The sequence below is a fragment of the Cryptotermes secundus genome, unplaced genomic scaffold, assembly GCF_002891405.2.
Source record: "Cryptotermes secundus unplaced genomic scaffold, Csec_1.0 scaffold766, whole genome shotgun sequence".
In the NCBI taxonomy this organism is placed as follows: domain Eukaryota; kingdom Metazoa; phylum Arthropoda; class Insecta; order Blattodea; family Kalotermitidae; genus Cryptotermes; species Cryptotermes secundus.
Genome location: NW_019727791.1, coordinates 669212 through 693883, shown reverse-complemented (window position 1 = coordinate 693883; position 24672 = coordinate 669212). Strand labels below are relative to the sequence as shown.

The window sequence follows — 24672 nt, the reverse complement described above, 5'->3', positions numbered from 1 at the left end:
CGAGAAACAGCAGATCAGCGTCAAAGACGACTCCGTGCTCAGAAATCACGCGATTACAATCGCCTTGCATTCCGGTACAGCCCAGCTGAAGATTATAGTTTGAGCCGGCATGTTCTCATCGGCACTATGACTGAAGTGTGTCCTTATTGCAAGGCTCTGAAATTTAATGGAGAAACAAAAGGAATTGGCGTTTGCAATCGCCATCAACAAAGCTCAGGGCCAATCTTTAGAACTGTGCGGTTTTGATCTAGACACGGATTGCTTCTCACATGGACAATTATATGTTGCGTGTTCTAGAGTCGGCAAACCAGACAATCTCTATATCTGCACAGAGAATGGAAGAACAAAAAATATTGTATACCCACAAGCATTGTGAAATTAAACATATTAGAAACGTGCGCTTTCTCTTTTCTTTCTTTTCCATTTAACCAGACTGAGCCACAGCAACGCGTGGCCGGGTACAGCTAGTTCAAAAATAAATATTTAGGACTGCATGCGCTATTACTAGCGGCGTGTGCGCGCACTTCCACTAACGGAGTTTAAATGCCCGACTGGCCAAAACGGGGTACTTTGGCCACGACAAACTTACCCATCACTGGCACGATCGGGGCACTTCGGACGTTAAAGGTTAATTGGAAGTTGCGGGAAGAATTAATCGCCCATTTTGATGTGACACGGACTGCATAAGGAACAAAAAGTTTAGGAGTTGGATACAAAGACGTCCCGTTACCTAGCCAGCAAGGCGATCTCATAAGCCTCGAAAAGAAAGGGGGATACTAATATAGATGGACAGACACAGACAGATACATAGGCAGACAGCAAAGTGATCTTATAAGCCTCATTTAATTTTATTAAAATGAGGAACGCAAGCTAAAAAGCGGGTTTGTATAATGTGCTAGCCCTGAAATCGTGAAGCAACCGGACCTCTTGTTGTCCTGCTCACACGGATCGACACGGATCGACCTGTGCTGTCCCGCTGGTCTTCGTAATCGCTCGTTACATGCGAATCGCGCTTTCATGTGGAGTTTAAATGTAAGATGGCGTTAAATAATGTTCGACATTCAATTGTTCGTGATGCTCTCAGGGGTTACTAAAGAAGTTCGCATCTGTGCCGCACCAATCTGTAGCCGATAACATCAAACATGGAGCTTTATGACTCAGAAGAGTCATGTAGTTCGGTGTCCTCCACTTCATTTGTATTTTCTGCTTCGATAGACTCCCAAGAATCGTCAGTAGATTCGTATCCGAGATTACCTTCAAAGACTGTTAAGAAAAATAGGAAACGGACACCACACATATTGGATAAGTTATATTACAGAGAGGTAGGGTTCATTAAAAGCATTGTCAAGTGTAGTGGTGCAGTTGGTAAGAACAAATTATGATTGCTTTGGTTTTGCAGATCAGGGGTAACTTTGCCTCCTTCCCACATGCGGCAAATTTAAGGCTTTTTTGTCAAATTCCGGCTCGGTGCCAGATTCGCCTTCGAAATGTGCTTCCTGAATCTGCACTGGATTCCAAGTGGGTAATTTTTTATTTTGTGGATTAGACTGACATTTGTAGTGAGAGGGAAGCTATATATATATATATATATATATATATATATATATTTCATTTTCATGTTAAACATTTGTGATGTCTGTGTTGTATGTAATTTATCAAGTATGTTTTTCTTGGCAGTCATGTATTCCTTGGTCTCTCAAGATGTGGCCAGTTTCTATTGTCATACACGTACACAACAGAGTTAGACGTGATGACTTTCAACCAAGTTTACAAATACCGGCTACATTGGTGGGCGTTTGTTCCTCACCAGCAAGTGCGTAAAGTTTCTGAAGTAATGTTGTTTGGTAATCAAGGTGTATACAGCACTCTCTTCATTGCAGTCTGTCAGTGGCCAATGGATTACTCAAGAGTTCTCATTTATGGAAATTGGTAAGTCTCTGAATTTGGAGATTCAATATTCCTAATTTTCTGTTCTGTTTATGTTGTTTTAATATTTAAAATTAAAACTAATATTAAGATTTTGCTCTACCCTCCCACATCTTTTATTCCACTCACATTATTCATAACCTAAAATAGTTTAATAGAGATTTAGTTGGAAAAGAAACATTATTGTTCCTCCAATTAATAGATGTTACCTAACCTGGCACAGAACTTAGTTTTGTTTTTACCAAAGCTCACAGAAATTTCTTCTAAGACAAAACTTAATGTAATTTATTACATGATTTTGTTAAGAGTGGATTGATAAAGAGGGACACATACATCCAGCAATATGGTAAAATATCAAGTAACTGAGCAACACAACTTACAGACTAAACATATTTTTATTTTCTGTTCCATACATTTTTATATACACTTGACAGCAGTGCATTGCAATTTTATTTCAATGTTGTTTTGAGTTCTTCTAATTTGAGCTATAAAGTGGAGTTTTAATAATCATAAAGACTGAACAGAAATTGTAAGAACATGTAAAAAGAGGCAGCTTAAATATTTGCCACTGAAGTTATAATTCAGTGTGGTAAAAATTCAGATTATGTCATGGTCTCCTTCCACATACTGTGCACAACATGAATACATTTCTTGACTAACTGAGCAGCTTATCTTTTCAGTAGGCCATGCCATAGCTCAGAAGGTTAGTCACTCTTTTCCTACTGTAATGGTTGAGGTTTGATCCCCATTCAGGCTATATGGGATTTGTGGTGGACAAGGTGGCATTGGGGCAGGTTTCCTCCAAGTACTTTTCTTTTTCTTGCCAATTCTCATTCCGTCATCTGCTCTACAGTCACCTTTGATGTGATACTGGTATGACAGGCTAACTAGTGGCCTACATAACAAGTGGACCCAGCCTCACTCCACAAAATAGTTGCAGCTTCTCAGTAAGGCCTCTGCTGCTTGGAGTTCAGTTATATAAAATATGCATTTTTAACATATTTGGCCTTTCATTGTTAATGCAAGACAATAGTCTGATGTCTCTATAAGAAACCAGCTTGTGAAGGTGTTAAATCTCTAAGTGAATGAAAAGTATTTACACTGTTTAGTTTTGGTTGCCATAAACATTAAGCAGGAGGAAACACAAAAAAGTTCTGAATATATGTTTTGAAGGATTAAACAAGCTATTTAGTTGAGGTTTTTGGGATGTCAGTGCTTAAAAGTAGTAAGTACTGTAACTTTATTTATGTAGTTCACAGATATAAAATCTGGTGTGATGCATCTCATTGTTATGAGCAATCAGGTTATAGAATTTCACACTGACAATGTAAAACAAGACCATAAATTTAACAAAGCAGATCATAAATCCACTTTCAAAGAAATTTTATATAAAAATTAAAGCTTTTTAAACAAAATGTGGAGCAACGTAAAATTTGGCTTGAACTATTTTTGTTTAAGAAATAATTATGTGATAAATTCAGATTGCATATGTGCTTGTGTTTGTGATGGAGTGGGATATTGACTAGCCAGTGCTTGTGTGTTAGTGATGTAACAGGTTTGGTAGTACTATGGTTGCTGTCCCCTTCCTATTTTAGAGTATTAGTGTTGTTTAACCCTTGAGAATGTATGTGGTGTACTTTGTACACCATTCGATCAGATTAATTTAGATGGTTATATAAACTCCATTATTATACAAAATTTATAGAAAATGGTAGGGTTTGCATTTTTGTTCATAAAAATCTGAACTATTAAATATTAACCTGAGTAAGTATTGTAAAGATCAAGACATTGAGGTTTGTGCACTAAAATTAGAAACTACTCGTCTTAATATTTATGTAATTGCAGTCTACAGAGCACCTTATAGTAATTTTAATTAATTTCTTATTGGATTAGATAGTACTGTCAAGTCACTTTACAGAGTCAAATTGAAGTTTTTTATATGTGGTGATATAAATATAGATTATTTTATGAATGGGGATGAAAAAAGACAACTTGATGCTATGTTACTGTTGGCTGTAGTATATTCCCCCACCAGAGTCCAAAATAGATCTAACATGGCAATAGGCAATATATTTATAGATATCCATAAAATTGTATAGTTTATTATATTAGACCATGATGCTCAATTCTTAATAGTGAAATATGTTAATCTACAATTATTGAAACTTCATATTGATACCATCAGAAACATACATAGATATTCTATAGAAGATTTGAAAATTAGACTAAGTTATGAATTTTGGGACATCATTTTTGGTAACAATGATAACATGGATGTAGACTTGTTATTTAATACATTCCTGAATAATTATTTAAGAATATTTTATACAAGTTTTCCCCTTCAAAAAATGATTGAGGTAATAATAATTATTGGCTAACAACTGGTATAAGGATTTTCTGTAATCATAAAAACGTCTTTATTTACTTAGTAGGAACAGTAATGTTATCAGCTTAAAGAGTACTGTAACGTANAACAGCCAGCTAAGAAGTCAGTCTCGGATCGTCCGCCGGAGAAGTCAGTCCCGGAATAGCCTTCAAAGGAGTCAGTCTTGGAACAACCGCCAGAGAAGAGAGTCCAGTGTCTCGCCGAATTATTGTGAGCAGTGATTGTACCACTGCAAGTGTAAATGATTGTAAAGTGTGTGTAAGGCGAGCGAACGTAATAAATTCGCTATATCAGAAGACGGCGTGAAGTTATTTGTAGCGTGACACACAAATACGCTACAGTACTATAAACAATACTGCAAAATATTATCAAGTGTGACTAAAGAAGCTAAAAGGTCAATGTACAATAACCAGGTAACTAACTCTGCTAATAAAATGAAAACAATTTGGAATATTATAAAATTAGAAGGAAATAGACTAAAAGGATATACAATTAGTAAATATCAAAATTATCCTTAGGCTTTTAGTAAATCTTATCTATCAACAGCTAGAAAAATTATTCAGGACATTAGATATAGCAACATAAAAGGTTCTTGTAATAACAAAAATCCAAAATATTACTTGTGTAAAGTATCACATAATTCTTTTCCTAATGTAAAATTTAATAATATTTCCACAAAAGAAATTGAAAGCATTATCAAGTCTTTCAGATTAATGAATTCACATGGTTATGATGATGTTTCTATAAAAATATTAAAGGTTAGTTAGTGCTCCTTTTATCAATTCTCCTTCAAATTATGTTTGTAATAAATCTATAATATCTGGAACCTTTCATGATGTTAAATGCATTGAATAACAGAATAATCGTTGGAGGCTTCTTTTGTGATTTACAGAAAGCTCCTGATTGTGTTAATCACATTTTATTAACAAAATTAGAGTTTTATGGAATAACAAGAACATCTCTTAAACTAATTAAATTTTACCTAGAAGGTAGATCCATGTTCCATGGTTCCCTTGTCACCACAGCTTGGCACATCCTCAGGTTGCGGATCTAGGAGACGCCCTCCAGGTATGGAGGGAAGCTGCAAATATATTGAATAAGCAGTCGCGGACAGCCTACAAGGGGTGGCCCAGCTTGGGGGTTGGTCATGGGGCTAACCATTCCTCACCGCAAGAAAATATGTTTGTTACGAAAATGTTCAAAAAGCCTCAGAACTGAATGGATTCTGTGGATAAATGACCTAGGTGAAAGAAAATGGATATGAGATTTGGTTCTTGGAATGTTAGATGTATGTATAGGGCAGGTTCATCAGGGCAGTGGTGGAAGAAATCTCAAAATGTAGTAGGATTTAGTGGGAATACAGGCGGTCAGATGGGATGGAGGTGGCACGGAACCATCAGGTGAATATACATTTTTCTGTGGAAAGGGGAATGAAAATCACGAATTAGTTACAGGATTTTTCAGACATAAGAGAATCATATCAGCAGTTAAGAAGGTAGAATTTGTTAGTGATAGCATGTCATACATAATACTAAGAGGTCACTGGTGTGATATCATTGTTCTGAATGCTCATGCCCCAGCAGAAGATAAAATTGATATGAAGGACAGGTTCTGTGAAGAAGTAGAACATGTATTTGATAAATTCCCGAAGTACCAAGAACGAAGGCTCCACCGAGAATAGCGGTACAGGAGTATAGCCACTGAAGAGGGAATGTGAAAGGTGTTACTGAAAGTGATTATATTTGTGAATGTATACAAATAATTGTCCAATAAACATTCATCTAGTCAGAAAACCATCCTTTCTCGTCGCTTTACCTAGGAAATACATGACAACTGGTGTTAGAAGTGGGATAGGATTAGGACAAATTATTGGAAGTACGATTACATCGAATATTATACCGCTACAGGATGGAGTCACAACAGATGATGGAACTCCTGCTGAAATAAATGAGAGCCAGCCAAGAACAGATGATGCAACAGCTTCTGGCCAACCAGGCAAAGATGGACGCGAACCAAGCCGAACTAAGAAGCGCCATCGACGACTGAAGTGGGAGGAGACTACCTCAGTGGAAATGGAACCTGAGTCAGTACAAGAGGTCCCTAAAAAGGGAGCCACAGTGGTGCCGGTTGGAGGACCAAGAAAGTGGCATAGGGACTGAAACTTATCTGCAGGGCGTCATGATCAGCAAGAAGAAAGGATCTGGGGATATTGTGAATCCTGGAAGAAAGCAATCATTGCTGAAAGGAAGGTGTCCCGTCATGCAAAAGTGGCATGACACAGGAGAGACATCGTCAAGAAGGAACTTACTCTGGGAGCTTGTTGATCCCAGAGGAAGAGATTGGTCACAGCTGGCCGGAAGTTGACCCGCTGTGCAAAACTGACACAGCACAAGAGACGCAGGCTTCAGAGAAGCAGTCACGTAGGATCGTCAGTCGCACAGGGATGGCGGAAGAATCATACCAGAAATAAATTTGCAAGAGGAACCCGGGAAGGACGGACACGTGGATGGAGACAACTGATGCTCCAGGAAGGCACCAAGGGAACCAGGAATCAAGACTTCAAGGACCAGCTACAGCATGGAAGCAAGAGGGAATTCAAGAAGACCCACAGGAAGACAAATGAACTGTCCCATTACAAAGAAGCCAATACTGGACACTGTGGAGGGGTTGACCAGCTCCAAACGAAAAAAAGAAGAGAACCTGAGAACACAGTGGGAGCTGGTAATGTAGAAACACCTGCCCTGACACCTAGAAAAAAAAAGGAACTACCCACAGCCAATTATGTGAGAGACTTAGTGGACCATCTACACGATATCCACAATTATGCCTGGCAACAACTGAAGCTCGCCAGTGACAGGATGAAAACTCAGTATTATAAACTGGCCAACTCTGCAGGTTACCACGAGGGCGACAGTGGCTCTATTGTCCGGCCCGCAGGAAGGGGAAATCACCAAAACTGCAGTCCTCATGGGAAGGCCCTTACAAGGTAGTCACCCAGATAAACAACGTGGTATACAGAATCCAGAAGAACACAGAACCCACCCCTCCCCCAAAAAAGAAAGAACTGTGATAAACCGTCAGGCTGTTCAGGATGAACAACATTAAGGCCGGACTTTAGAACGTTTAGAACGTCCCTTCCTGGTCAACGGCGAGCAATTCCTAGGCAACAAAACAGACAGTTGCCTAGGGAAGTGCTTAAGCAACAGAGACCGAATTGTTGAGTTCCCACAGCAATGAATGCGCAACAATAGGGCTTCTGTTGCTAGGCAATGCATGAGTGGACACGTCTGACAACAATACATGATATCCATTTGCCAAACAGCAATGTGTTTTCTGTGGTTGGTCCATGCCAAGCCTATATACTGAGCATTGAACACTGTTCAAAAGAGATTCAACGAGGAATAAGGGAAGAACCAAGAGTAGTTAGGATCCAACGAGCGGTAAGGGAAGAACCAAGAATGAAGGCTTCACCAAGAATAGCAGTACAAGAGTATAGCCACTGAGGAGGGAATGTAGAAGTCGTTACTGGAAGTGATTATATTTGTGAGTGTAAACAAATAATTGTCTAGTAAACATTCTTCTAGTGCGAAACCCATCATTTGTCTGTGTGACTGCCATGACTGTTGGAGGCTGGATGGCTTTCATTCAGTCTGGATTGGGCTACAGAACCACAGTTGGTCACGCTCCATGCCAGACAGTTGCAGCATGCTTTCATTCTTTCACCCGTGCCTTCCTCCAGGTGTCATCCTTGCCCTTTATCTTGCTATAGTCCATCTTCTTGTTATATATCTTCACATTTCTCCGATGAGGCCTGTGGCATGGGCTGCCCTGAGACACAACCTTGGCTTGAGATTTGGGGGTGGCACCAAACCCACCGCCATCTTGTTCATTGGAACTTCCATCTCCTTTTCGACCGTAGGCCTGGAAGCTACAGTACAGTTTTTCCTTTGTCTCCCCATCTCAACAGGGGACTCCATGGTTTCTTGATATCCTGCTGTCTCTTCCATAATAATCAAAGGCAAGCTCTCCATCTTAATCTGCAGAGGATCCACCTCATCCTGAGAGTGTGCATCATGTCTGTCTTCCTCGATTATTATCGGCATTTCAGTTTGCTGGAATCTGAGAGAGAGTTCATCCGCACTCATCTTCAAATTCCTCACTGAACTCCCCTCATTCCAAAAGTGAGCAGGGAGTTCATCTTCGTCCTTCATTGTCCTCGCTGAATCCCCCTCATTCTGAAAGTGATCAGGGCATTTGTTTTCCATCTCAGTTGTTCTCAATAAATGCCCCTCATTCTAAAAGGGAGCACGTTGTTCATCTTCCATTTCCATTTTTCTCACTGAATTTGGGTCATCCTGAAAGTGGCCATCATTTTCGTCTTCATCTTCATCTTCTTCCATTATGGTCAGCATTATATCCACAAGTTGCTCTTCTCTCCTCATTGCCAAATTCCTCACCTAGTCAGTGCTTAAGCAACAGAGACCGGAGTAATCCCTGTCATTGTGAAAGTGAGCAGAGTGTTCCTCTTCCATCTCCCTTGTCCTCGCTGAAATCAGCTTATCCTGAAAGTGGGCATCATCTTCGTGTTTGTGTTCGTCTTCATCTTCATCTTCTTCCATGATAGTTGGCATTATATCCACAAGTTGCTGGAATCTGAGACGTTGCTTTTCACTTTCATTGTTGTGATCAGTAATAAACATAATTTTAAAGTGAATTCTGAGGTACATAATATTAATACTAGGACCAAATGTGATTTGCATCATCCACTGTCTCATTTGTCGGTTTACTAGAAGGTAACATATTATACTTGGATTAAGGTGTTTGACAGTTTACCTGTTCCAATAAAGGAATTGCTCCACAATACAAAACAATTTAAATCGGCCTTGAAACATTTTTTGTACTTTCATTAATTTTATATATAAATATCTATCTATACAAATAAAAATGTATATGTTCGTTTATTCAAAATCTTAAATCCCTGAAAGTTCTTCACCGATTGCTTTGAAATTTTGACACAACATTGCATTTGAATACGCATGTGTTTTTATATACCTGTTATATAGATGTCACACCTGTGACGGGTAAAAACATGTCACATGTTTGGAATCCAGGAGTCACTTTGATAGTAACGCTAGAACAGACTGTTGCATAGGTAGCGACAATAGTGGTATTGTAGCCCCAACAATTGGCCGTTGCCTAGGAAGTAACAATAGCGATACTGTAATCCCAACAGTGAGCCATTGTGTTGAGAACATCGAATCTCCACGGATACGACGAATACACAGAGCGTTCTCACAGAGACAACGCAGTAACAATGGGTCGTTGCGTAGGAATCGTATTGTAGCCCCAACAATTGGCCGTTGCCTAGGAAGTAACAATAGCGATACTGTAATCCCAACAGTGAGCCATTGTGTTGAGAACATCGAATCTCCACGGATACGACGAATACACAGAGCGTTCTCACAGAGACAACGCAGTAACAATGGGTCGTTGCGTAGGAATCGCGGAATCAACAAAGCAGCATTTCCCCGGTGATAGACAACAGAAGGCATTGTATAGCAACTGCCGAGGTATAAATAGCCCAGCTTCGACAAGGAGCAGTCAGTCTGAAATTAACCGCCGAAGGAGGCAGTCCAAAATTAACTGCTGAAGAAGTTAGTCTGGTATTGCGAGATGCAGTTGTAAATGACGGTAATACAACTAACATTGGAAGACTAACCATTTTGCCATCTTCATATACAGGCAGTCCATGTCATATGCATGAGTTCGCTCAAGATGCAATTGCGTATGTTTGTCACTACGGGCGTCCAGACCTATTCATTACATTCACATGCAATCCAGCTTGGGACGATATACAACAGCTCTTACTTCCTGGGCAATCGCCAGTGGATAGGCATGACATCACAGCACATGTTTTCAGACAGAAGCTGAAATTGCTGATGGATTTCATGGTAAAACATGAAGTGTTTGGGTCTGTGCACTGCTGGATGTACTCAGTGGAATGGCAAAAAGAGGATTGCCACACGCACATATACTAATCTGGCTTTATAACAAAATCACTTCAAATGAAATCGACGATGTAATATGCACTGAAATACCCGATGCCGATGTCGATAAGGATTTGCATGAAGGAAAATTCCAATATGAACATGAATTTCACAGCAGAAATCTACAACGAAGTGTTGATAATGATTGAAGATTTGTGCTTAGAAATTGCGAACAATGTTCTCAGTCAATTGGGAATGCCATCACTGAATCGATCTGCTGCTGCTTCGTTCAATGTAGAATTGCATCGTGAACAAAATTACAACACGGGAGATCTTTTGTCATATGTGCAATCAAATATTCCTAAGCTAACGCTTGAGCAAAAAGGCATTTACGATCAAATAATGCAAACTGTCAATAATGGGGTTGCAGAAATCTTCTTCTTAGATGCGCCAGGAGGAACTGGTAAAACGTTCCTAATTAGATTGATTCTGGCAGCAATTCGATCCCAAAATGACATAGCCTTAGCTCTTGTCTCGTCCGGAATAGCTGCGACATTGCTACCAGATGGAAGAACTGCTCATTCCGCTTTGAAATTGCCATTGAACATGCAATTCATTGAAACTCCCACGTGCAACATTTCCAAAGCATCAGGCGTGGGAAAGGTATTGCAGAAATGCAACTTATTGTTTGGGATGAATGCACAATGGCGCACAAAAAATCGCTCGAGGCTCTTCATTGATCATTGCAAGATTTGCATGGAATTGGGAACGCATTAATATTGTTTGCAGGAGATTTCAGGCAAACATTACCTGTAATTCCTCGATCGACACCAGTGGACGAAATAAATGCTTGCCTGAAATACTGTACTTTGTGGCAACACATAAAGATGTTAAAATTAACTACAAATATGCATGTCCAGCTGCAAAACGATTGATCAGCTGAGATATTCTCACATCAATTGCTGGAAATTTGGAATGGAAAGGTGCCGGTTGATCTGACCTCAGGACGAATTTCATTGCCTCATAACTTCTGCAATTTAGTGACGTCAAAAGAAGAATTGGTTGAAAGAGTATTTCCTAATATTCAAACCAATTATAAGAATCACGATTGGCTGAGTTAATGAGCTATTCTTGTGGCCAAGAAGAAAGACGTCTACGAACTTAACAATATCATTCAGTCTAACATTCATTGTGAGGCAGTGACATACAAGTCCATTGACACTGTTGTGGAAGCAGATGAAGCGGTTAATTATCCAACAGAATTTTTTAGTTTACTCGATCTGCCAGGGATGCCACCGCACGTACTGCAATTGAAAATAGGTGTGCCAATTATCATGTTGTGAAATATCAACCAGCCAAAGCTTTGCAACGGCATGCGGCTTGCAGTAAAAAAATTATTGAGCAGCGTCGTAGAAGCAACAATCTTGACAGGACCTTTCAAAGGTGAAGATGTCCTCATTCCTCGCATTCCTATGATTCCAACGGATGTGCCATTTCAGTTTAAGAGATTTCAATTCCCAATTTGATTGGCATTTGCATTCACCATCAACAAAGCTCAGGGCCAGTCTTTAGAATTGTGCGGTTTAGATCTAGACATGGGTTGCTTCTCACATGGACAAATATATGTTGCGTGTTCTAGAGTTGGCAAACCAGACAATCTCTATATCTGCACAGACAGTGGAAGAACAAAAGATATTGTATACCCACAAGCATTGTGAAATTAAACATATTAGAAACGTGCGCTTTCTCTTTTCTTTCTTTTCCATTTAACCAGACTGAGCCACAGCAACGCATGGCCGGGTACCGCTATTTTAAATACAAGATGAATTAAACCTTTTATAATGCTGTTTATGTAGTCCATTATATAAACTAATTTATTGTAATCTGACATATGTTTATATATTTAAGCTATGATATCAGTAAGATATTAGTGTCAAGTTGAGTCCTATAAGCTTGTTAAATTACTGAATTATATATAATTATTGTTTCTTTTATGAATGTAGTTGTAAGGTTTGTGTTTAGAATAAATATATGTGTATGTGCTATGTTCTATATCTGATGGTTTGGTAGCCAGTAAGGATCTATGGAATGAAAATAAAGATACAGTTACAGAAGTACTGATGGAAGTGAATAGCAAGAAGACTATCTTCATTGTTTACATCCTGTTGTGCGTCATGATTTGTGATACAAAATTCAAATTTGTTTTTTTTTTTTTTATTGCTAGTGGGTGGGACTAAGTCCCTTGTACTGCGGCCACTTCTGGCCTATTGTACCAGCCCCAGATGATAGGTGAGGATGATTGTGGAGCAATTGGTGGAATGAAGATTGGCAGGGGAAACCGAAGTACTCGGAGAAAACCTGCCCCAGTGCCACTTTGTCCACCACAAATCCCACATGACCACACTCTGGATCAAACCCAGGCAGCTGCAGTGGGAAGCCAGCGACTAACCGCTTGAGCTATGGTGCGGCCCTATGTGTTTACTAACAGTATTTCCTTACTCTGGGGAATGAAAATTAATTATTTGTTTTGTTTGCTTTGATTATACGAGGGTTGGAACTTTAATAGTGGCAACTATTTATTTACAACTGATACAAATAGATGCATGTTTCAAAGTTTTACTGTCCTTCAGTGTAGTCACCAGCACTGTGTACAACCCATTGCCACCGATGTGGAAGTCGTAGGGTACCTTTAGCAGCACCTGTTGTGTTGATAGTTCGAATGGAGTGGTCTACTGCCTGAAGAATCTCTGGGACAGTTCTGAAGCAAATGCCATGAAGTGGTTCCTTCATCTTAGGAATCAAGTCAAAGTCACAAAGGCTTAAGTCTGGGGAGTATTGTGGATGGTACAGTACTTCCGAGCCCCATCGATCGAACAAATCAGCCACAGCTTGCGCTGCATGCGGCCGACCATTGTCTTGCAAAATGATGGATGTGTTCTGCAGAAAGTGGCGCCGCTTCTTTCTCAAAGCTGGTCGCAGGTTGGGTTCCAAAAATGAACAGTAATACTGCGCTTTGATGGTCTGCTGTTGGGGAACGGTATGCATTAGGATAACACCATCACAGTCGTACACGAGGATTACCATAACTTTCACATTGCTGGGGTTCTGACGAACTTTTGATGTTCTTGGAGACCCGTAATGATGCCATTCGTTCAGTTGGCGTTTCATTTGTGGCTCATATGATTGGCCCATATTTCATCCAGTGTAATTATACGGCATAAGAAAGCCTCTCATTCACGCTCATAGCGCTCCAAGTGGTTACGAGCAGGTTGTATTGTAGCCATTTCTGCATTTCCCTCAAATCATGCGGAACCCATCGTGATGCAATTTTTCTCATGCCCAGGCATTCCTCCAGAATGTGAAGCAGTCGTATGCGCTAATCCAGTCTCTCGGGCCAGCTCCTGGATTGTATGGCGTCGATCACTCTCCAGTAACGTGGAAAGAGCATACACTTCTTCTTCACTGACACTAGGACGACCTGGCTGACGCATGTCTGCCACATTTTGGCGTCCCTCGTTGAAAGCTTGTACCCACCTTGCCACTGTTCTGTAAGGCAATACAGATTTCCCGAAAGCCTCTTGAAGATCTTGATGACACTCTCATGCTGTACAGCCTCTGGCACATTCAGTCTTTATCCAACTCCGTTGTTCCCGTTTCGAAAACATCGTGACAACACTACATTAGACCGTCAGCTAACACGAGGAGCTGTTCTTCTCGTCACTGCGCATGCGCGTGATGTGAGAAGGGAGAGTCCATTTGCTCTGAGGTAAGGTAAGTATGTAACTAACGTGTGGTATAAGCGACATTATTTGGTTCCGTTGCACGGCGTCTCTACAGCAGTGTTGTCACTATTAAAGTTCCAACCCTCGTATAATTCAGTGATTGGTACAGTGTGAAAATTATTGCTGTTACAATTAGTAAAATAGAGTTAAAGTGCTACACTGCTGGGTGTGTGGCATATTCATTACACTAGAAAACCACCTCTGTTCCAATTGCGTCACCCGGTCATGATCCAGCTGTGCTGATGACAGTGACACCCATCTCAGGTGATTGCCAAAGAGACAAAAAGAATACTGAAAGGGCAGTACACTTTAGGCATGTAGCACTGTTGCTGCGTTAACTTACTTCATGGAGCTGAGCCCATCTTGAGAAGCTGTCAATTGTCAGCCACTCAAGAACTTCCCAGCAGATAATATGTGAGCTTTTTCATCTCTAAAAAACATGACTGCCTTGCTCGAAGCAAATGGATGAAGGTGTTTCTGCCAAATTCAAAATATATTACTTATTAGAAGTTTTTAACAGTTCTTTAAAGCAGCTAATGGAGAGGATAAAAAATACAACACTGTGGCTGCAGTGGCCAAGTCATGGGATGAAATGAGTGAGTCAACCATGATGAATGATGTTTGGAAAAGCATAGGCCGGAGTTTATATGTTACTTGAAGGCTTCTTCCAGTAGAGGAAGTTCTCCGAGATATTGTTGCATTTGCAAAGGATACTGGTTTTAATGATGTTGAAGGTGATGTTGTCAAGTTACTGATATCTCTTGCAGAAGTTAAGTGGAAGGAAGATTTATTATTGTTGTGTTTGGGCAAGAGCAAGCTACTAAAGACAAGGAAGAGGTTATAGAAATACTACCAACACCACTTCAGTTTACTACAGATCATCTGTTGAACTGTATCTGTAGAAGATGTTGCCCAAATTGTTAGTGAAAATGACCCCAACTGTGGACATAGCCTAAAAGTTTCAAGAACATTAAGTGATGCCATAATCTGCTGGAAGAAGCTGTACAAGGAAGAGTTGCATCAGAACCAGCAAACGACTCTTGATCCCTTTCGGTCACTTGATACCGATTTGCAGGGTGAGGCAGACAGTATCAGTAAAAAGCCCAAAGTATCAATTTTTTTAGTGGCTAAAGTTCACATTTTACAGTTTTTTAACATGTTTCTGTGTGCTTACTGTTACTTCAGATGGTGGATGAAAGATTTCAAGGGAAACATATCCACTTGTAACATGGAAATCAATGGAAAAATATGGTTTACATTATAGAATTTTGCGATACGGCCACATTATGAAGAATACACCCCTTCTCTTACTTGGGGATGTGTTGTATTATTGAATTTAACCTGGAAGTCAGATGTCCAATTTATAATGCAAGGTAACAAAGAATATTTCTTTGGGTAGTTAAAGCACGCAGAGATATATATAGTCTCACCTTCAGGAAAAAATTAAGTTTGTCTTTCGTAAGGCTACTATGTATGAGGCCCAGAAATTCACAGAGAAGTAAAAAATGGTATGTTTGTAGTGGATGGCCATAATATAGTTCTGTGGTGTCATTAATATATTGTCACGTAGTATGTGTGACTGTATACAGGGTTTGGATTGGTGACTAGATTTCTTGACCACTTACAGGTCGTAACTGCAAATAACTATAACACTATTGCTATTTCCACAGTTTACAGTTCAGTAGAGCACACAGTCTGGTGTTCTCAGTCTGTTACTAGATGTTTGCTGGTAATGGCCCCAACAATGGCTATTCCTCTGCCTTCAGGCTCAGACCTCTTTCTTCACAGACTCCCTTACAGAACTGACTTGGTCACACTAGTTGCCTTCCTTATAACTCCTTGGCACAGACCAAGTAGAAACACCCTGTTTCCAACAGTACCTATATTGTTTTGCATTGATTTGTTGCTGCTGGAACATGTTTACTGAGCCATTGCCTAGAAATGGGTCTGGTATATTTGCCTATCTCGCAGTCGTCACATAGTAACTGCTCTACATGCCACAGTATTATTGTGTTTCACAGGAGTATGTAAATAACAGAAGTAAGCACTATGTCGAAGTTCAGCCCAAAGAAATATGAACATAAGTAATTTCACAGAGCAGTGTCCTTGAGAAGCTAATAGTTGCTCAGCTAGTCAACAAACTGTAAACCTTTCATGGAATTTGTAGGTTCATAACCATGTTCGCAAGATCCTTCACTGGTCTCTGCCCTGAGACAGGTTAATCCATTCAACACTCTCACAACCAATGTTATTAGTATCCACTTTTACATAATCCTTCCATCTATGTCTAAGTAGACCAATTCCAAGTGGCCTCTTCCCTTCATGTTTTGCAACTAAAATTTTGTATGCATTTTTCTTAACTCCCTTGTCTGCCACATACCCCACCCACCTCATCCTCCTTGATTTGATCCTTTTAATAATATTTGTTGATGAGTATGACTTATGAAGCTCCTCATTATGGAATGTTCTCCAACCTCCTGTTACTTTCTCTTAGGTCCTGATATTCTCCTTAGCACTTTGTTCTCAGATACCTCTAATCTGTGTTCTTCCTGCAGAGTGTGAAACCAACTTTCATGTCCATACAAAACAGTAGATAAAATAAAATAGTTTTGTTTTGTATAATTTCATCTTTACTTTTTGGTTGGAAACAGAAAGACAGAACACGTACATGGAATAGTAGCAAGCATTTCCCCAAACTTAACCTACTTTTGATTGCTTCATGAATATGAATTTATTTTAATATATTTATAAACTGTTTTAAAGGATCTCAGAATTATGGGACCACTACACAAAAATATCACCAGTTTTAAATTTAATTTTCTGAAATTTTCGTTTTTTTTTGTAACAGTAAAACAAGACAAAGTCGTGTTTGGATCAGACTCTGAGTCTCTGAAAAGGTGTTGGTAATGGGAAACTAATTATGGACTCATGTCTGAAAAGTATAAATTGAAACATGTGTGTATGCTGGAAGGAAGATTGCTTTGAATCTTTGTGTTTGCTAACTCCATGGAGCAAAATCCTTCAGAAACTGATCAGCCCAAGTAGTCAGGAAGACCCTTGCCTTGACTACCATAGCCCATCCAGCTGTATAAAATAACCAAATAATGAAGTTTTGTAGGTTGGCATATCCAGTTTGATAAACAAAAAGGCCTACTAATATATACTTCATTGTATGTTAACATGAACCACCATCTCTATCAACCTCAAAGCAAATATGTAGTTGTTAAGAAAGCACATTGTTATCTAGTTGGCTGTTTAAATGATTATTGCATTCAGAAGTCTGTCTCATTGAAGTTGAAAATGTCTACCCACTGTACTAAAAGTTACCAGTTCATGTAAAGACTGATCTTTGTGCCCTTCTAGCCAAGAGTCATATGGTCAACATACTGGTGCATGGAGTACATCGCCACCTGAACGTTCATACCTTACAATCACCACCGTGCCATCTTTGAATAAATGCCAGGACTGTCTCAAAGTGGCAGCTTCATATGAGGAGGAAGGTAAAAAAGTTATAGATATGCTCAGAAATGGATTTTAAAACTCTCTAAGATTCTTTAAAATGTACTGACACACATTGCATTTCAAGAGTTATGTGCAATGTACAGTAAACTCCTGGTTATCTGGCATGTATGGAGACTAGTGTATGGTAGTTACTTGAATCTGCTGGTTTCATGAGATGAAACCAAATACAAATTCGATACAACACATTTTCCCTTTAGTTCTTGTGTGGGAATCTACCTAGGCAGCATGGTGGATTGATGAGTGAAGATTCATATAAACTGTAATACAGCTGCAAATTCAGCTAGCCTGTAGTGTAATGACACTGATGTCAGGGAGGATGGAAGGCAGTGCTGCATGGCAGGTTGGCCTTTGCACATTGTAATTTTGCTTTTGAAACAGCATAAATGTGGTAAATTTTTCTTAGATATTCTTGCTGAGTGCATGAGAATTACCTCTGGCATCTCAGTACATACTATTTCTTATGCTCTTTGTGATAAAAAACAGAAACAAATTCATAGTAAATTCAGAGATTCATAGAATAAATACCAGACAGCAAAATAATCTCCATCAGCCTCTTGTAAATTTGAGTAAATACCAAAAGGGAGTTTATTGTTTTGGAACAAAGGTCTATAATAATCTACCACAACATATTACGGATATATCAAGTGACACTAAGAGTTTTGAGGTACAATTAAAACAATTTTTATATTTACATTCTTCTTGTTCTTTACAGGAATATTTTTGTTATAAATCTTTTTAAGATGCGAGTAGCTGTCTTGTTTTACAATTAAAAGAAGACAAGATTGTCAGTCTGTGTTCTGGTTTTTAGATGCTTATTTTAGGTATTCACAATCTTTATATCACTATATATTTTTTTGTTTCCCTGGCACTACAGCCCTAGTGTGCCTAGGCCTACCTCCATGAACTCCGTTCACTTCAGTTTTTCTAGATCTTACACATTTGGTATGACTCCTTGGGCGGGTGATCAGCTCGTCGCAAGGCCTCTACCTCTATACAAATACAGGAAAACGCACACAAACAATCTTAACATCCATGCCCTGAGTGGGATTTGAACCCAGGATCCTGGTTTCCAAGTGAGCGAAGACAGTACATGCCTTAGACCGCTCGGCTACCATGACCGGCTATATCACTATATACTAGTCTTTATTTCAATTTATTATATAATTAATGTATGTCATACAAAACTCCTTAATGACATTGTGTTTTAACTATTGAATTTTTAATTAATAGACTTGTATAAACTGTACAAATTGTATAAGGTTTGCCATTACTTTTACTTACTTACTTACTTACTTACTTACTTACGGAGCTGAGACCTTCTGGAGGAGCCGCCAATTCTGCAGCTACTGAAGAATTTCCCAGCATTTTATGGAACATGAAGGTTCATTACCATGTTCACAAAAGCCCTCCACTGGTCCCTGTCCTGAGCCAGATCTATCCAATCCATACCATTCCATCCTATCTCTCTTAAGATCCATTCTAATATTGTCCACCCACCTACACCTTGGTGTTCCCTGTGGTCTCTTTCCTTTTAGCTTTCCCACCAATAGCCTATATGCATTCCTCGTCTCCCCCATTCGTGCTACATGACCTGCCCACCTCATCCTCCTTGACTTGATGCCATTACTTTTACAACTAAAATTAACTTAATTATTATATTGTATATGTTTATCAGTATTTTATTACAAATGTGTATGCTATTGGATGACAACTGTAATTCTTAGTTGTGACTGTAACTAGGATGATCTCCACATCCGCATGAGAATATATTCTCGACAAGATTTATGGAAGGTGAATAAATGAAATGAAAAGTGAAAATTGGATGCTTGGATACCAGATAACCAGGAGTTTACTAACGTATATGTCAAATGTTGTTTACTGGTGAACTGCTGATTGTGGCTGTATGTTTTGTTTCAACTTCATTAAATTTACATATTTTGCTGTTTTTTCTTTTTCAGTATGCAAAAGCATTTTGGCTTTATAAAGTCATCCTCATTGCTTCCTTTGTGTAATAGTTTTACATATCAGTTATACTGTATGCAGATTGTTACATGTTCAGTGATTCAGTATTGAGGGGGTGGGTTTCCCCATGCACCGTGACTGATAGTCTATTGTACATCCCCCTTTTAATTTCTACTGTCTCCATCCCCTACCGATACTGGTGCTCGTTATCAGCCCCTTTCTGCCAGCAAGGTTTCTACCCTCTACTTGGCAGTGGTATCTAATAGTTAGTCCCTTTCTGTCAGCGAGGTAGTCCCTCCTCTGGCAGTGGTACCTAATACTTAGCCCCTTTCTGCCAGCAAGGTTTCTACCCTCTACTTGGCAGTGGTATCTAATAATTAGTCCCTTTCTGTCAGCGAGGTCATCCCTCCTCTGGCAGTGGTACCTAATACGTCCCCATCTATCGGAGGCATTGGAAACTATTTGGGCGGGAACTTTTGGCCTAATTTAGCTCAGAGGCCTCCTAGAGACACGAGGTTCTTTTACGTGCCGCAAATCTACGACACGGGACCCACGGCATAAAGTCCCTCCTGGAGGACTTGTTCCCTTAATTTTTCCGCCCTTAAAAATTCCACGACCTCCGCCGGGTTTGAACCTGCGTACCTTGAGTCATGAGGTGGGAACGTTACTCCTAGACTATGGAGGCCTCTTTGTTACATGTTACAGAATGTGTAAAAACTTTGTTTTGCATTATGTTTCTAAGTTTATGTCCAATTTTAAAATTATCTAGTCTGATTTTTCAAAATTTGCATTTGCATTGTTACATAAAACTTACATTTAAATATAATAACTCACATATTAATTCTGCATCTTCTGTACTTGCATTTATATTGTTCTTTAAAATTTGTATTTTGGCTAATGCCACAAGATTACATCAAAGTTTCTAAAATGTTTTATTTATTTTTTAAAAAAAGTGTATTTTCAGATTTGAAGACATGACAGTGGCATTAGTTGCATATAAGTTTTGTGTGAAAAAGTATAAAGTAAACATAAAAAGTCTTTAAAAAGTAAAGACATTCAAAAGAGGACATAAACTTTTATGCACAGACATATGTCAGTATAACAAAGTTTTGCATACTATGCAAAATACAAGAGCCAATGTAAAAAGAAACTTGTAACAGTAGCAGTACAGTATTATTAAAGGGAAGCACTTAGGATGGCACTGTAATGTGTACTGAAAAAGGAAAATAGTGAAAAAGTACTGACAGAACCAAGCTGAAATAAAATGTACAGACATGGAACTGCATAGAAACATTTTAAACATCTGCTGGTAATGGTTAAGGCAGTTGGGTAGCAAGATTCATCTGTTTGCAGATTAATTTGTTTCTAAATTTAATTAATAGAGAATACTTCAAGGAGATCATAAGATCCAAAGTCAGTTCATTACAAATCACTAATGCTGAATCACTCAGCTTTAAGAAATGGTGGATTTTGATTGAATTATCTGCCAAATTATAAACACCAAACATAAAATTTAGATGTCTTTATCTTGCCTAATTTAAAAGGAATAAATGAAGTCGTGAAACCCATTTATTTTTGTCACTGTGCATTGGTTGTTTGTGTCATTAAGAAGTGTCTATAGAGAGAAGTAAATGTTCCTTGAAAGTTGAGTTCTGTTTTCCTGTTCTAAATATTCTATAAAGCAACTGGTAGAACTGGAATGTAGGAAATAAGGGATGTAGTTTTAATTTAAACAGAAACAAAAATAAAATATGTCTCAGTTTGTCCTGGTATCCATTAGTTGTATGAAAGAGATGTGAGAGTTTTATAATCTGTTGAAAACTAGTTTAACATGACCAGATATTTTTCTTGGGAATGCCTGCTTTATTGTGAAATCCTGTAGCTTAACTTTGATTATGTGATCACTGTGGAAAATAACAGATATCTGTTTTTATTTCAGTGTTTCTATGACTTACTAATTCCATGATCTTTCAGAAAATTGTGATAGTTGTTTAGATCTTCAAGAAATTCCCCTGTTTCTTACAGAGCCTAAAGGTTCATTACTATGTCCATGAAACCCTGTCATATGACCAGATCTTGGGTCATTTGGATCCAGTCTACATTCTTACAACTTATTTCTTTAAGATTCATTTTCGTGTTATTCTCGCATGTGTGTTTGGTTCTCCTAAGTCATCTCTTCTCATGAGGTTTTCTGACTAAAATGTTATACACATGCCTCATCTTTCCAAAATACCTTTACCTTCTAAGTCTTGGTTTAATTGCCAATTCCATGTTGATAGTAATATAATGTATTTTTTTTTTCATTATTTATATTGTTCTTCACCTTAAACCCTGTATTAGTGAACCATGTGTAATAGCTGAAAATACTTTTTCTGATCTTATTCTACAGATCTTGCAGCAAGTTGGGACAGTTGTGTGCGATTCAGCTGCCTTAAACATGGTCTGACACTTCACACTTCATTTGATGTTGTTTCACCTTTTCCCAAGTTTGAGCCAATGATATGCATGAAACGTGAGGGGACTGTTGTATTTAACACGGGAAATTTCCTCCATGTATTGCGAGCTGAGTTGGAGCATCTCAGTAATAATACAGCGTCAACAAACAAGCCATGTTCATCAAACAACATATTAACTTCAGACACTTCAGAAACTGCATATCAAAATCTTTCAAGTGCAGCTTCCTCAGCCAGTGACAACAGCTGTAACACCAGACAGGAGTTGTCTGTCACAAATGCAGATGGTAGTAGAAATGAATGTCAGAAAAGCAGCTCATCAGGAAGCAGTAAGCTGGATGACAATGATCAAGAAATAGTAGAAAGCCAAACATTACCTCAGAACTCAAGAGTGTATGACACACGATCTCGTATGGTTCTACAGAGAAGGCAAGCCAGTTTGCAGCAGCCAACATCTTTTGAGCTCACTAAATGCCCCACATGTCTGCTACATGAAAATGGTGGTGACTCACTAGCTTTGAAGCAAGATTACTCAAGAGTTTGTACTCATAATTGTTCTCATAAAAGTCTTGTTAATGCTACCTCAGAGAATGAAAGACGTTTACACAGAAGTAGACTTGCAAGGGTGGTTGTTGAGGAAGAAGATTATGATGATGATATTGATGATGACATTGGTGCTAGTGATGATGTTATTTCTAATTCACAGATATATTTTACTTCCAGGGGAAACAGAAAATGTTCTGATCAAGATTCAGAACATTTTATTTTAGCCAGGCATGGAATTATTTCTGCTAAGATCAGCAATGATGAAAATTCTAGAATAGGGTCAGAATCAAGGGTTGTCAGCAAGGACCCAACTGCTCCAAAATGTAGTGAAGTGAGTGCCTCTGAAAGTAGGCATTTATCCCATTCACGACAAGTGTCAAAGATTAGTGGTAAATATAGTGAAAGTGATTGTAAGAAAGTGTTGGAGTCTTCCATAAAGGATAATCAAGAGAGAATTTTTAAGACTGAAAGCAAGGCAGGACATTATACAAGAGATCTAGAAGCATCATCAATTAGGGAGAAAGTTGTGAGAGATTTTAGGGATAGTACATTTAATGGTCGCATTACGAGATCTCAGACATCACGGGCTGCAGGCCGTCTGGAAATAGTGGATTCATGTATAATAAATGAAAGCAATAAATCTGATATTGAGAAAACAAAGAAGAATGAATTTTCACAAATTTCTCATATATCAGAGAAACCAAAATATGCTGGAGAGACAGTGTGGAAAGAACAAGGTGATTTAAGTGGAGCCTGTAACAAAGAAAGCCGAATTATGGATTCCACTCAGGAACTGAATATTACATGTGGTAGCATGAACCCCACCACCTCAGAAGAAATGGTATCATCTGTTACCCTTATGTCTCCAATTCCAGGAACTCTGCTTATGGTGAGTACAACTGAAGAATCTGAGAGTGATGACTGTCAGTCGATCCCGGATAGAAGAAAAGAAATAATTACTCCAGGTTCATCAAGATCTAGACGAATCCGTGGAGGTGCAACTGTCAAACTTAGTAGTCCCCTTCCAGCCATACCTGCTACCCCATCTCATGGTGGTAGTGCTAGCAATCCACACAGCAAAATAGCAGAAGCTGAGAAGGCCTATGAATTCACTGATGATGGACTGGAACCAGGCTGTGAAAAACTTAGTTCTTTTCGTCGCCGTCGTCTTGCCGATAAGAAGTATGAGTTCTGCGAGGAAGGTGAAGATGCAGAAAATATAGTTCCTTTTAGACTAACTCGTCGTAGGGAATTGCCCCCTAGACTTCGCTCACCGCCTATCTATCTCTCTGCATCTCCTCTCATGTTGACCCATCGAAGACGGCACCATGATACTTTGTCAGATCCACCAGAACTTGTTATCTCGGGGCCTCGCTCACCACAGCTCTTGGCTACTGACATCCACACAATAACACAGACAGTAAACCATTTAGAAACTGATAAGGTTGTGCTTCGCCCACTTAATCGTAATACAGCAGCTGCTCTCCTCCTTTCTCCGAGAGATCGTGATGGAAGTGGAGACTGGGTCAAGACTAACAATAATAGGAAGTTACCCATACCTGATGCTGTAACACTACATGAACATAATCCATTGGAAAAACCAGAACATAATTTATTAGAGAGTGCAGTAGCACAGCCAGGGGCTTTAGGAAACCTTGGTCCCCTATGTGCTGCTCGGATGACCAGAAAGGAATTGCCAAGTCCATCACTACAATCGAACACCAATGGAAACAGTAACCCTACTAGGTGCACAGTCCAGTTGAAACGACGCTACATTGAAGTAGATGATGAACTCGTTTCTGTTATAACAGATATAGAAGGTAACTAAATCCTATGTGTAAGAAAGGTACCTAATAAACTGGAGTAAGTACAGTGAAACTGGGATTTTACATCCCATGAATATGTTTTGTTTTCCTTGATTTTATGCACATTTTTATTGGTCCTGCTTAAATTTTGATAAAAAAAAGATGAAATTGTCCTTGTACTTAACTGTATAAGCACTGCACTGTGAAGATGTATGGGGGAATGGATGCATAGATTCATCTATTCTCGACTTCAGCACTAGTCAGAGGTGAGTGGTCAGGCTCACATCCCAACTGCTTTACTCC

At 39.1% G+C, this 24672-nt stretch overlaps 1 protein-coding gene across 1 annotated transcript in view; it reads left to right on the top strand.

The window, feature by feature from the left end:
* Positions 1-1132: 1132 nt before the first annotated feature.
* Positions 1133-24672, top strand: part of LOC111865020 — a 44284-nt gene continuing 20744 nt past the window's right edge. The window contains exons 1-5 of the mRNA XM_023852717.2: positions 1133-1322; positions 1400-1518; positions 1678-1929; positions 17445-17581; positions 21955-24384. Coding sequence (XP_023708485.2) covers positions 1143-1322; positions 1400-1518; positions 1678-1929; positions 17445-17581; positions 21955-24384 — 3118 coding nt within the window. The 5' untranslated portion in view covers positions 1133-1142. The remainder of the gene's footprint in view (positions 1323-1399; positions 1519-1677; positions 1930-17444; positions 17582-21954; positions 24385-24672) is intronic.